Source organism: Cucumis melo, chromosome 6 (genome assembly GCF_025177605.1).
Source record: "Cucumis melo cultivar AY chromosome 6, USDA_Cmelo_AY_1.0, whole genome shotgun sequence".
NCBI classification, from domain to species: domain Eukaryota; kingdom Viridiplantae; phylum Streptophyta; class Magnoliopsida; order Cucurbitales; family Cucurbitaceae; genus Cucumis; species Cucumis melo.
This window is the reverse complement of record NC_066862.1, coordinates 5,071,727-5,085,282: the sequence shown is the minus strand read 5'-3', so window position 1 is coordinate 5,085,282 and position 13,556 is coordinate 5,071,727. Positions and strand designations below refer to the sequence as shown.

At 36.5% G+C, this 13,556-nt stretch overlaps 2 protein-coding genes across 5 annotated transcripts; one reads left to right on the top strand and one right to left on the bottom strand.

Moving 5' to 3' along the window:
- On the bottom strand, positions 1–5,892 carry LOC103483848 (uncharacterized). Its single transcript, XM_008440668.3, has 12 exons — positions 5,486–5,892; positions 4,867–5,050; positions 4,701–4,769; positions 4,515–4,613; positions 3,991–4,070; positions 3,067–3,880; positions 2,075–2,763; positions 1,047–1,131; positions 893–944; positions 774–823; positions 526–573; positions 1–407 (listed from the first exon to the last, which is right to left on the bottom strand). The coding sequence occupies exons 1-12, from the start codon at positions 5,740–5,742 to the stop codon at positions 231–233; spliced, it is 2,604 nt and encodes an 867-aa protein (XP_008438890.1). The 5' UTR covers positions 5,743–5,892; the 3' UTR covers positions 1–230.
- A 1,620-nt stretch (positions 5,893–7,512) lies between these two features.
- Positions 7,513–12,865, top strand: LOC103483846 (pentatricopeptide repeat-containing protein At3g06920). Of its 4 annotated transcripts, none has more exons than XR_001761884.2 (4): positions 7,513–7,728; positions 8,187–8,259; positions 9,382–12,246; positions 12,352–12,865. XR_001761884.2 is itself a non-coding variant. In XM_017043475.2 (3 exons), exons 2-3 carry the CDS (start codon positions 8,235–8,237, stop codon positions 12,084–12,086), a joined length of 2,730 nt encoding a protein of 909 aa, XP_016898964.1. In that variant the 5' UTR covers positions 7,513–7,728; positions 8,187–8,234; the 3' UTR covers positions 12,087–12,865. The 4 variants fall into 4 exon arrangements, 2 of the variants coding, with proteins under 2 accessions (XP_016898964.1, XP_016898965.1); XR_007821685.1 differs by having other exon boundaries at positions 7,514–7,728; positions 9,397–12,246; XM_017043475.2 differs by having other exon boundaries at positions 9,382–12,865.
- Positions 12,866–13,556: the final 691 nt, after the last annotated feature.

Genomic DNA, 13,556 nt, shown 5'->3' with positions numbered 1-13,556 from the left:
TTAATACCAAAGACCAATTTGAACCATTTATTGAACTGTCTCATTATCTAAACTTAAAAGGCTAAGTTGAACATTTCCATTTCTCAAACCTTCAGACCAAATCCAAAAGGCATTTTTTTTTTAAAGATGCGTGTGCTATTGACTGGCTCAACTTTAGGGGCACCTCTCAGAGAACTAAAAAACTACTGTGGGGGGTACCATAACAAAAATAAATACATACATACCATTGCTCAAACAAGCTGCACAACAGCAGCCACCCTCAGAGCCCCATGTTGAAGAAAATCTGCAAGCTCGTCGAATAGGAGGGCTGTGCGCCAACCCCATCCCTTGGGAGCTTTTGGTAAAAGAGTTCCTGTTTGTTTGGAGTTGCCAAACACCATCACCTCCCTCTTTGATGGACATATCAACTGAACAATTGAAACAAATTGTGAGGATGTGTCAAACCAAAGATTCCAGTATACAGTTGTGCAAATTTTTAGAAACTACAGTTGCATCATTTAGCAGGTGGCTCATTGCCTATGGTACCTGATATCGTGCAGTAACTTTTTCACGAGAATCAACAAACATATGGACCTGAAAGATTAATTTCCAATTAAGAATGTCTGTAGGCAGAGCATAGCTACTCGCATTAGAGTAGTTCATCAATCAAACAATGTCAACTCCCCAATGGTAATTCAGAAATCAAAGCATTATTAGCGATGGATGTTGAATAGAAGATGTTCACAACTCAAGTTGCACCATTTTCAGACTAGATAACGGGGATTGAGGCTGACCTTTCTGAGAGAATCAGATATTTCTGCCTTCCGCCTGTGAAGAAATAATCCTAAAATAATACAGGCAGAAGTTCAGTCAATGAAAGTATTGAATTCATCATTCATTGGCAAAAGGTTACCTAGAGTTCGACGTCCTTGAGGGTCTTCGTCATTGAACGCCTGAGCACTAACCTGTAAAGTAAAGAAATAAAGTCTATAAAATATTGGGAAAAAATGGAATCCAGAATCAGATATCTCAGTAATACTGAGCAGAGTAACTGCTTGCTTTGACACCTTCCATAAAGAACCAGCATAGAAAAACTCAGGTGAATGCTTGACTTGGCCATCATTTAGCCTATGAACGTCCTCAAATTGCACCCTGGAAAACCAAAGATTGATTGTAAATTTTTAATTATCAACCAAAAACAGAATGCAGGGGAGAAACCCACCAATTACATACTTGGGGGCAAAAAAACCAGAGTTACAAAATATACAAGAAACTTATCATGATGCTTGCCTCCACTTCTGGGTGCACATTGCACAATGTTAAAAACAAGAGGAATTGAATAAAAGAGATATGGTATGCCTATGGAAAGAGGAATCTAGGGATGCCAGCAACCAAGAAGCCCAAGAAAATTCGTAGACTTTCCTCTCTAAGAATCTGTTATAGGCCCCCAATTCTATTCCAATATTATTGTAAGGGTAAAAGGGGAAGTTCAGTGTTTATGAAAAAGGGGAGTCATCTAATACTAGTAAGGACATGAATGATTAGTGGTTAGAGGGACTTGTAGTTATTTCCAGTTGTTGGGTGGTTATGGAGGAGTAATATACATATATATATATATATATGTCATAAGTATATGATCAAGGTAGTTATGAGCTTGGTGGTGTTTTGGTTCTTCTCGAGAGTGGGAGGGAAGGTACTGTTATTGTAATATTGCCATTGGGCAACAGCATTTGAATTAATAAAAGAATCTCTATATTTGATTCCTATCAGAACCTATGGAAAAGGGGTGGTCAATAAATGTTCAAGAAATTCTTTGCTTACATATAATAATCATTTGGTCTTAAAACTAGATGAAGCTAAAGGAATAAAAGCCACCTAAAGGAATGGGGGGAAACTTAAACACAGAGCCAGGGAGACTAGTGGCACCCAAGTATCAAACCACTGACACAAACCCAAATTAAATTGAGGATGGAAAATCACTAAGACCAAAAGCTAAATTCTTTAGCCACAATTTCAGAAAGCTGCAACGCTTACTTTGAGTATCAAACAGGAAAGAAGCCTTTATTTAATATAGCAAGAGCAGATGAGAACCTACCCGAAGCGAAAAGGAGGGAAGTGGCTTAAAGGAGTTTTCATATCCAATACAATCGAACTGTTTCCATTCTCCCACTCAATTCCAAGGGCATGATCTGGAGATTGAAGCATCTGGACAGGAATACCAGTGGCACTTGGCCCTGCCATACAGGCAGATATTCTGCTTTGCAATTCCATATCATATCCTCTCTCTGTTGGTTCTCCCTGAGCATTCATACTGCTGCCTCCTCCTTGGCTCAAACCAACCAATGCCGTCAATCCATCTCCAGACAAGTCCGCATTGTGGTCAGCTCTAGCCTCTGAATCATCATTAGCCAGCGACTGATGACAATTTCTGTTGCCCACACCAATAGGTACACGGGAGAACACAAACCGTGTAGGAGGCCACGCAGTCGCTGGCACAAAAGTGGCTCCACGCCCAATTCCAGCAAGCCCTTCAACTGGCCCCCTAACATGTACTCGGACAGGTTTGAATGGCCCATTTCCATCACCTTGAGAAGATTCTGCAACATATATATTTCCCACACTGCCAGGCGAGCTGTTCTGATCATGCTCATTGATATAGTATCCCGAGGCATTGACTCCGCGTGCAAATGCAAATGGTTGTTGACATGCACAAGCTAAACTTGTAAGGCAGCAGTTTTTGCATGTATCAGCAACAATCTCTTGTACCCTTTGCCTCAAAAGCATCTGCAAATAAATGACATAATTGAAAGAAGCTGAGTTCGGATCCAACAGAATCACAGACAACATACTTCAAAAACCTGCTAATTAAAGTAAGATGGGTATAGATATCCCAACTAGTTGGCACAATTCAAGCAGGGATGCCAAGTTCCCCATTGTAATTGGCACAATTTTCATAGCTCACTATAAGGCTAATTTAAACCAGAACACTTGCTATCACCTTCAGATTGCCGCAGGAAAATGATTCGGGAGGTACAAATGCACAGAATTATTAATACATCAAATGAAGGTAATATTTAAACATCAAACCTGCAGCCAAAGACCATCATTTACAGCTTTGCAAGGGAAACCCAACTCCTCAAGTTGTTTTCTCATATTTAGAAGAGCTTCAAAAGTCATGTTGCAGTACAAAAGTGAACCCCCTTCAAATAAACTATCAAACACATCAAAATCCTCTCCCCTAGCACTAAAGTTGCCTTTAGCATAACTTTTAAGCTGCCTTCTACCTACAACCCTGCCACCCCATGAAACAGCAGGCATGCCACATCTTCCCCAATCATTTGAAGGAAGTCCATTGGTAGAAGAGTTCACAGTGGAGCAATGGCTTGTTTGGTCTGTGCCAAGCCAAGTATTGTTATCCAATTGATAGCAGCCTTCTTCCGACGGCCCTTCCATAGCAACTCCACTTGCACCAAGTCCACTTACTCCAACTGTAATTGGCAGGTTAATATAGGAACATGAGCTTAGAACTCCATTCGTGTCAGAGAATGAATTATTTAAAGTTGATGACCCTTCCACATTGCACAAAAATGGTGGTTTTAAATTTGACTGAGAGTATGTAACTTCTTGCATCTTCTGTTTAGAGTTGGAGGCCCCTGTTTGGAAGTCAACCACACAGTCGGGAAGCTGATGAAGATGATTATGAGCACTTTTATGGACCTCTAGGCCATCTTTCAAACTTAAATGTCCAAGCTCAGATTCCAACCTTTCATTAGTGGAGTCTATTGAACAAGTTTCTTGTGCCTTGGAATTCTCGATCGCAGAACTGGAACAACCAGGTTCAGAAGGTTCGTCCTTGCAAAGAGCCCCTTTAGCAAGGAATGCATACAATGCTAGTTCAAACCTTTTGGTAAGACCAAAGGAATGTTGGAAAATAAAACAAGGAATTAGAAAGGAACTTCAATTTTTTAACAGCAAATCATAAGCAAAAATTGTCATATCTCTCATTCTCACCGTCTCTCTTCGCTAGACACCCATAATTCATCAGAAGTCAGCAAAGCATACAATGTTTGAGATGAAAGCTTTGGGAGCACCTATTCAAAACAAACATAACAAAAATTTTAAATGATATATCTCATTTTTAAACCAACATCTAACATATTTGTCCAATCAAGGCTGGTATAACCTAATGCCTTACAATCAGAAAGATGCCCATGTTCAATGAATGTAAAATCACAATATTTGCCACGCCAACTAAAAAGTCTGTTTTATAAGAATATGTGTCAAATACAAAGTCTGTCTTATATTACCTGCATCTCAAGATGTAATATAAAACAAAGAAAATTATAAAATTATAAACAACAAACCTACTAAAATCTTAATATGTTTCTTCTGAATATAAATTTAATACTGGATCAAATGACCAGTAAGAGGCCTTGAGAACATCCTTTTTTCATGAGGAAGAGGAAAAGTATCACCAATCCAATGCATGACAGAAGAGGAAGAACGAAAAACTATGATGATATAACTTAAAATACCTCTTTCAACTCAATGGCACCACTTTGACAAAGGTAACCCCAGCAAGCAATTCTCACACGTTCTCCATGTATTCCATAATCTTGGCTCTCCGCAAATATCTAAATCAAAGGAAAATACATGGACACTAAGTGCGAAATTTGGACTAACAGAAGGAATTTAACAAAGCACATTCACATTCTTAGAACCTGATAAGCCAAGAAATTTGAAGTCCATAGTTCAGCTATAATAAAATCTGTGCATATTGCACATAAATCCTGAACAAAGAAAAGAAATTGCAATGCTAAATCAAATCCATAAAACGAAAATCAAAATATAACAAAAAAAGACTCGGTAACAAAGACATTATAGTACCTGAAGGTCAAGAAAAGAAGCAGCAGCAAGAACACGAAACGCATTATTATCATTCAACTTAGGATGATGCCCATATAGATATGCTAAAGCCATTGCAATTGCCTCCCCATTGACATTCTTATCATCAACGTGCAAGGTCAAAACAGGAGCACTGGCTTCTTTCCACGGCCCATGAAGCATATTCCTGCAATTCATAGTGTAAGCTACCGGGGTTCCAGAAGCAAACCCATAACAGCATATATAACTGAGTAATAAGATAAACCAATCATTAATTGTATTGTAACCATGGATCAACTAATCATCAAGAAAATTTGAAAAATAACAAAACTACTAGATAACTAATAGAACGCCTGAAAATTAAGCAATGACATCAAATCAAGGAAGCTCATATACTAAACAAGCAAAAAAATTCCATTTCTCAAGGCAAATCAAATTAAACCAAAACATTAACTCCATCATAAAAGAAACAAAATCAATAGAATAGGTTTACCCAAGTAGTAACACATAAGCACCATCTTCCAAAAGTCACACCCAAGCGTGAACAAAATAAAAATTAAAAAAAAAAATCGAAAACCCACATAAAAAAACTCCATCTTTGTCCAATTGAAACAATCCAGACCTGAAGTAAGAGCTGCGCGATAAAATTAAGCGATGGAGGTGGTACGTGGAGCCCATGGCGTGGACAACGATGTCAGAGAATGCACCAGAGTTAAAGCCCTCAATCTGAATGTGGTCGCAAAGGGAGGTGAGGTTGCAGTCCAAGGCACGAAGCTCGGTGGTGCTCCGGTCATTGTCAGCATGTTGAGACGGCGGAATTGTCATCTTCATAGCCGAACTATAGGAATGTGAAGCAGAATATTGGGTTTCCATATGCATGAATCAAAGAGAAGAAGGAGAAGAAGAAGAAGAATTAAGAAGGAATGTTATTGATGATCATAGACATTGTTGCACAACAAAAAGGACGAATGTAAGAAGGGGCCGATTCCGGATACGCTTGCCCCGGATTTGTATTTTGTCTTTGTAATTATAATTTCTTTCTTAAAAATACAAAAAAAAAAAGAATATAATAAATAATAATGATAATAATAATGATAATAATAATAATAACAACAACAACAACTACGTCTTCTTCCTCCTCCCTGATTTATTACTTATTTATGACCTTTTGACCGCCATGTGAGAGGAACAAAATTCTTGAAAATTGAAATTATGTTTCTTAATAATAATAAACTTGGTACACTGATACAACAAAAGGTGGGGGCATCACCCATCAATACAAAAACAATGGGTTATAATATCGCCTTGGTCCTATCTTTTCAATTTGGCTAAATTTTCGTACTTTATTATTAAATATTCATCTTAAATTTAATCCTTAATATTAATATAATATAGATTATTTATTATTTTTTAATTTCTGTTAGCATTTTTATAATAAATTTTAAAAATCTATTTACTTCGATCCATTTCAATAAAAATTAATTTTGATGGACCAGATTTAAGGTTTACTAAATAAGCTATCATAGATAAAACTCTTTAATCTATTGATAGGAGGAAAGGGGAAGTTCTTGTGTTGCTATATTTATTGAGTTGCTTTTTGAGATAAAAGATTATTGGTTTGTTGTTGGCAACGATGAAACTTACATATTCATGCATATCTACTTCAACAAGGATAATCAAACATATTTTTGAAAAAAATTCGTGAAAAAATGAACCCATCGAATTGAAATTGCAATCTAACGAGTTTTTAAGAAGCGTGTGAAGGCTTTAATTATCAAACCATGTTTTTTTAGGAATCCATAATTTTGTGAGTTAGATCACGATTTATGAATTTGAAAACTAAAAGTCAACGAAAAAAATTACATTTATGTGATGTTTATGTTCCTGGAATTGCAAGCAACCGTAAAAAATTTGATAGTGTGGACTTTATTTTAATGTTATCATGTTTTACAATATATAATCAACTATAAATGTCATTATTACATCTTTAGTCGTATTTTGAATCTCGTTTTACTAAAAAAAAAAGGTTTTCACTTTCGAAACTTTTTTATTTCTAATAATATAATTTTATTTTATCATCTATTTCTCAAATATTATTTCGGTATGTGAAATTTTCATAAAAATTATATATTATTTATCAATAAATTTGTCCAATATTTCATATACTCTAAAATTAGAAATGAACGATAGAACAATCAACTACTAACTAATTAGATGATGATCGATCCCTTATTACTATGCTTGAACTGACTTATCCAAGTAAAATTTGAAATATTGAAAAGTTTGTTAAATAATCGATAGTTATTTTTCAAAACATATTAAAATAATTTTGTACAAAAATTTTAGGGATAAAACAGAAAGATTCAATTAAACTTTGAAATAACAAAGCATACGTTAGGTTTGATAAGAAAATAAAACGAAGTAAAATTAAAACAAACCAAAGGAAATCAAATTCAAACACGCACGAGCCATGAATATTCAATTTAATAATTTAACCAAAAAGTGTATATTTTCGCTATAAAACCATATAAGTAATTTTTAAAATTCAGATCCCAAAGTTAGACTTTAGGGTAATTTCCTTCGATCCCAAATTCAATTTTTGAAGAAAAATTAAATCTTTCCCCACTTAATTAATCAAAAGAAGAAAAACGAAACGGTGCGTTTAGATGATGACCTGCATACAAACTACTGCTGAGAGATGGAAGGCTGCTTCTGCTCTTCGTCTGCGCCTTCATTTCTCTTCCATGGTTGAGCTCCTCCCATTTCAGCTGATTCCATCACTGCAAATTCTCAAGGGTTACACTCTCTTATGCCGCTCGATTGGCTATTCAATTTGCGCGGTTCATCTGCCTCACTTGTTCATCGGTAATGTTTACTTTCAGCATCGCATTTGCAGTCTGAAAATTTGAAATTTGTGAAATGAAGAACTTTCTTGGGCTTTTAATGATTACCCAGATGATTTTTTAGGGTGGGGAATTTGAATTTTGTATGTTCTTGACGTGTTCGGTTTTGGGTTTATATGTTATGGAAGTATGTTGTCTGAATGAAGAGGTTCTTCGTTGTTTTCATGAATTTATCTTTTCTGTGCTAGACATTTATCTTTCTTACTTCTGAATTCAGTTTTTTTTTTTAATATGATTCATTTATTCTGTTCATTTTTGTTATCAGTACTTGAGTATGAGTTAGGGAGATTGTATCTTTGTCATTCAAGATTCCTTTGTTCATGTGATCACAATTCGCTGTTATTACATTAATCTATTTCATCATTGTTCATGATATCCACTATCTTTTAAGGGACTTCTAATGCTGCTTTGTAATTTCAGATGTATAAATAAGAGTTTGAGACTGCGTCAACTTTTTGACACGCGTACATGAAGATGCTTCTAAGGAACAAAGGTAAGTCAGAATCTTTAGTTCTTCTTTGAATACAAATTCAAAGAACTAAACTAGTTCAAATCGTCCGTGGTAATAATCTATTTGAGAACCAACACTCTGGTTACCCCTCGCAGTTATGAACTTGCATTTATCATATGAACTTATCGGATTGTGGTCAAAGGAATAAGTTTTTTGCTCCTGAAAGTTTGGGGTTCATATTGACCTCTGTTTTAGAAGTACTTCATGACTAGAGTAGGGATAGCCAGTGCCTTATGAGGTGTATATATGAGATGACCATTTTAGCTGTTGATTGACCAATCAGAAAATTGTGTTCCTTGCCTACAAGAATTGTTATGGCAAACCATTGGACTCACTTGATGGTCATTAGGCTTTAATTAATATTTCCCTCTTGGTCGTTGCTAGCTCAAAGGGAAGCTTTAGGTTATCTGGATTGAGTTCATGGGGCCGTATGCGCGAAGCTTGGCCGTTAATTGATAAGCTCTGCTCCTTGCCTGAAAGATTCATAGGAATTGATGTTTACTTTTGGGTTGTAAAGCTTTAATTATTATCCCCTTAGGTGGTCCCGTTGGATTACTTGGTTCATGGCTGTAATTCTGAGTATTTTTGTTAGAATGAAATAGGTACAGTTTTGAAAGACAGAACTGTGAGATTCTGTGAAATTGTAATAAAATTTTGGTCTTAGTTTCCTCAAAGAATCAGCAACATTTTATCCTAGTGGTCAAGAACTCAGAAATGAACATTAAACGTTGGCATTGAAAGAGTAGGCATCGTCAGACCATAATTTGTTTAAGGTACATGGATTGAAGTAGCCTATAGTCAAAGGGAAGCTTGTAAGTCTTGAGGTCACAAGTTCATGTATTAGCAATTACCCACCTGATATGTTAATTTCTTTTAAGAAGAAACACTGCTTGTTTCAAGCCGTAGCAGTTGGCGTACTAGTGAAAGATTTGTGGTTCTGCTTCTCTTTTTCGGTTTTTAATTATCATGGGTATACCTGCAAAGTTGTAGGTTCCTTGTCAGGTTCTTGTTTTTGTTTTGACTTTGGTTGAATTTCCTAGTCAATTATTCTTTATAATTCATTTCTTTGAATGAAATGACTTTCATCCATACTATTGATTTCAGGTTATCTTATTTCAGGTGCAGGACAAATCAATTGTCTTGATTTGAAGTACGGAAACCCTATTAAATTTTCTGTTAGATTTTTTTCCTCGTGGATTGGGGATTCTTCTCAAACAACAAATGGAAATGGGGGCCCTGTTTCGGGTGGGGGTGATCTGTTGCCTTCTGCAAAGAATGAGAACAAGAGACAAGTTGTTGATGGTGTGTGCCAAATTTTGGAGACTGGTCCTTGGGGATCTTCGGTTGAGAATAGGTTAGCAGAGCTTCACATAAATCCAAATCCAGAATTGGTAATCGGAGTCTTAAGAAGGCTGAAGGACGTAAACAATGCAGTAAATTACTTTAGATGGGCTGAGAGAGTAACAGACCAAGCACATAGCCATGAAGCATACAATTCACTTCTCATGGTTATGGCAAGAACTAGAAAGTTTAATTGCTTGGAACAAATATTGGAAGAAATGAGTATTGCAGGTTTTGGCCCGTCAAATAACACATGTATTGAAATTGTACTAAGCTTTATCAAATCTCGCAAGCTTAGGGAAGCTTTTACGTTTATCCAAACTATGAGAAGGTTAAAATTCCGCCCAGCCTTTTCAGCATATACAAATTTGATTGGTGCACTATCTACATCCCGTGATTCTGACTGCATGCTCACCTTATTTCAGCAAATGCAGGAGCTTGGCTATGCAGTTAATGTTCATTTATTCACAACTCTCATTCGTGTATTTGCTAGAGAAGGCCGAGTTGATGCTGCACTTTCTCTTTTGGATGAGATGAAGAGCAATTCTTTAGAACCAGATGTTGTTCTTTACAATGTCTGTATAGACTGCTTTGGAAAGGCTGGGAAGGTGGATATGGCTTGGAAATTTTTTCATGAAATGAAAGCTAATGGTTTGGTTCTTGATGATGTAACTTATACTAGCATGATAGGAGTTCTCTGTAAAGCAGACAGACTGAACGAAGCAGTTGAGCTATTTGAACATATGGATCAAAACAAGCAAGTGCCTTGTGCATATGCATACAATACTATGATCATGGGTTATGGTATGGCTGGAAAGTTTGATGACGCATACAGTCTGCTTGAGAGACAGAGAAGAAAAGGAAGCATTCCAAGTGTTGTCTCATATAATTGCATTCTTTCATGTCTTGGGAGGAAGGGCCAAGTAGACGAGGCATTAAAAAAATTTGAAGAGATGAAGAAAGATGCAATGCCCAATATTTCAACATATAATATTATGATTGACATGCTTTGTAAGGCTGGAAAACTCGAGACAGCGTTGGTTGTTCGGGATGCCATGAAAGATGCTGGGTTGTTCCCTAATGTTATTACAGTAAACATAATGGTTGACAGATTGTGTAAAGCCCAAAGACTTGACGACGCTTGTTCTATTTTTGAAGGATTGGACTATAAGACTTGCACACCTGATGCAGTAACATACTGTTCTCTTATAGAAGGATTGGGTAAGCATGGGAGGGTAGATGAGGCCTACAAGCTATATGAACAAATGTTGGATGCTAACCAGATCCCAAATGCTGTTGTGTATACATCGCTCATAAGGAACTTTTTCAAATGTGGAAGGAAGGAGGACGGCCATAAGATATATAACGAAATGATACGCCTTGGTTGTTCTCCTGACCTGCTTCTTCTTAATACCTACATGGATTGCGTTTTTAAAGCTGGAGAAATTGAGAAGGGCAGGGCTTTGTTTCAGGATATTAAGACCCTAGGATTTATTCCAGATGCGAGGAGTTACACAATCCTAATTCATGGCTTGGTGAAAGCAGGTTTTGCGCATGAAGCTTATGAGTTATTCTACACAATGAAGGAACAAGGTTGTGTTCTGGATACTCGAGCATATAACACTGTTATCGATGGATTCTGCAAGTCCGGTAAGGTAAATAAAGCTTACCAATTGCTTGAGGAGATGAAGACAAAGGGTCATGAACCCACTGTCGTTACTTATGGTTCTGTTATTGATGGGCTTGCAAAGATTGACCGGCTTGATGAAGCATATATGCTCTTTGAAGAAGCAAAGTCGAAAGGTATAGAACTAAATGTTGTTATATACAGCAGTCTAATCGATGGATTTGGGAAGGTGGGCAGAATAGATGAAGCGTACTTGATCATGGAAGAGTTGATGCAAAAAGGTTTGACACCTAATGTATACACATGGAATTGTTTGCTTGATGCATTGGTGAAAGCAGAGGAAATTAGTGAAGCCCTTGTTTGCTTTCAGTCTATGAAAGACTTGAAATGTACTCCTAATTATATAACTTATAGCATTTTAATTCATGGTCTTTGTAAGATAAGAAAGTTCAATAAGGCATTTGTGTTCTGGCAAGAGATGCAGAAGCAAGGCTTTAAGCCTAACGTATTTACCTACACCACCATGATTTCAGGACTTGCTAAGGCTGGAAACATCGTGGAAGCAAACACTCTTTTCGAGAAGTTTAAGGAAAAGGGTGGTGTAGCTGATTCTGCTATTTACAATGCAATAATAGAAGGGCTAAGTAATGCAAATAGGGCATTGGATGCTTATAGACTTTTTGAGGAAGCTCGTTTGAAAGGTTGTAGTATTTACACCAAAACTTGTGTTGTTCTATTAGATTCACTGCATAAGGCTGAATGCATCGAGCAGGCTGCGATTGTGGGTGCTGTACTAAGAGAAACTGCAAAGGCTCAGCATGCTGCAAGATCTTGGACATAGCGTCGTTTCGTATCTATGAGAGCAACTAGAGGGAGCTGCTATAATCAAAAGCAGTGATTGCCTTGCAGGTAACAGGTGTTCTTGAAGCATGAGCAAAAATAACCTCGAGGGCGATGCGTTATGTCGCTGAAGTTATACTAAATGAAGTATGCCGATACAGGTAACGTAACCTTGCCAGGTTGAGCGAGAACAGCTAGACATGGAAGCCAGAAATATTTAACAATTCAGCACTAACCTTTTTCTGGTTGGTTTTGAAACTGTGTAGAATCTACAAGTCTGTGACCCCTTCTTAACACATCTAACGTGTCCAAAGCTCGATACCGGATAACAGTGACGAGGCAGGCAAATTTGGTTATGCTTGTTCTTACGTAATTCTCTTGACAAGTCAAGAATAAAGCTTTTAGATGCTCTGAAGCCAAGTTGCAAGTCTTCACTCATGGCTTTCCAGGATGCCATATCTCTTGGCCTCGTGAGGGTTTCACTTTGGTCTCGTTAGTGGTTGGTTCGTTCTTGACTTGCCAATGGTAAACTATCTCCTGGCTCATGATTTTGATTCTCCACTTAAACTTAACCTGCATCAAAGCTACCATTTTCTTGAAAAATTCATCCTTAATTTTCTTTCTTCTACAGTTACGTTTGATGATAGATGGGAATCTTCCTTCTAATAATCTTCTAAATTTTGTTCTTTTGGTCATGTTAAAGTTACCATTTTGCTCCTTTAGTTTCATAGATTTCTTTTTTCTAATGTTAATATGTTATCACACATTCAATTGCATTCAGTGAGTTATTCAAGTTTTGCTTATATTCTGAACTTATTATACGATATTTTCCATTTCCTTTGCCTGTTTAGTGGATGTATATTAAAAAATTCAATTCATACTATTATTAGATTGCAAATTTGGTTCTAATGATTTAAAGAGAGCTAGAAAATTTGATCTCTATAGTTTTAAATTTTAGATTTACTCCCTATGGTGCAAGGACTAACTATTTACGAGCATCTTATCAAATCATAGGGACTATTTATAAAGTGTTATCAAATCATAGCTAAATTATAACTTTAAAATTTCCCAAGACTAAATTCTATCTTTCGGACAAATTTAATCTTGTTATTATATAAAACAAAATTGTGTCAATAAGTTCAAACAATGACTAAATTTAATTTTGTTTCTTAGAGTTCACTTTTTGCCTTTTCTAAAAAAAAAAATTAATGCTTCAACAGCTTTTGTTTTTTATTTAGTTGAAGTTCAATCATTATTGAGACAAGTTTGCGCAATCGACTTTAAACGGGTAATTAGGGAAATGACAAAACTAAAGGAAAAAATCAGTCTATGATCCAAAATAAAGAAGAAGAAGAAGAGGGGAGGTTGAGTCTAACCCACCTACCCAAGAGCTCAATTTGATAGACTCCTCTTCGGTCCAGTCAAGATCGAGTCTTCCCACTTAATGAACGAGACATGTTAAATGCATGTC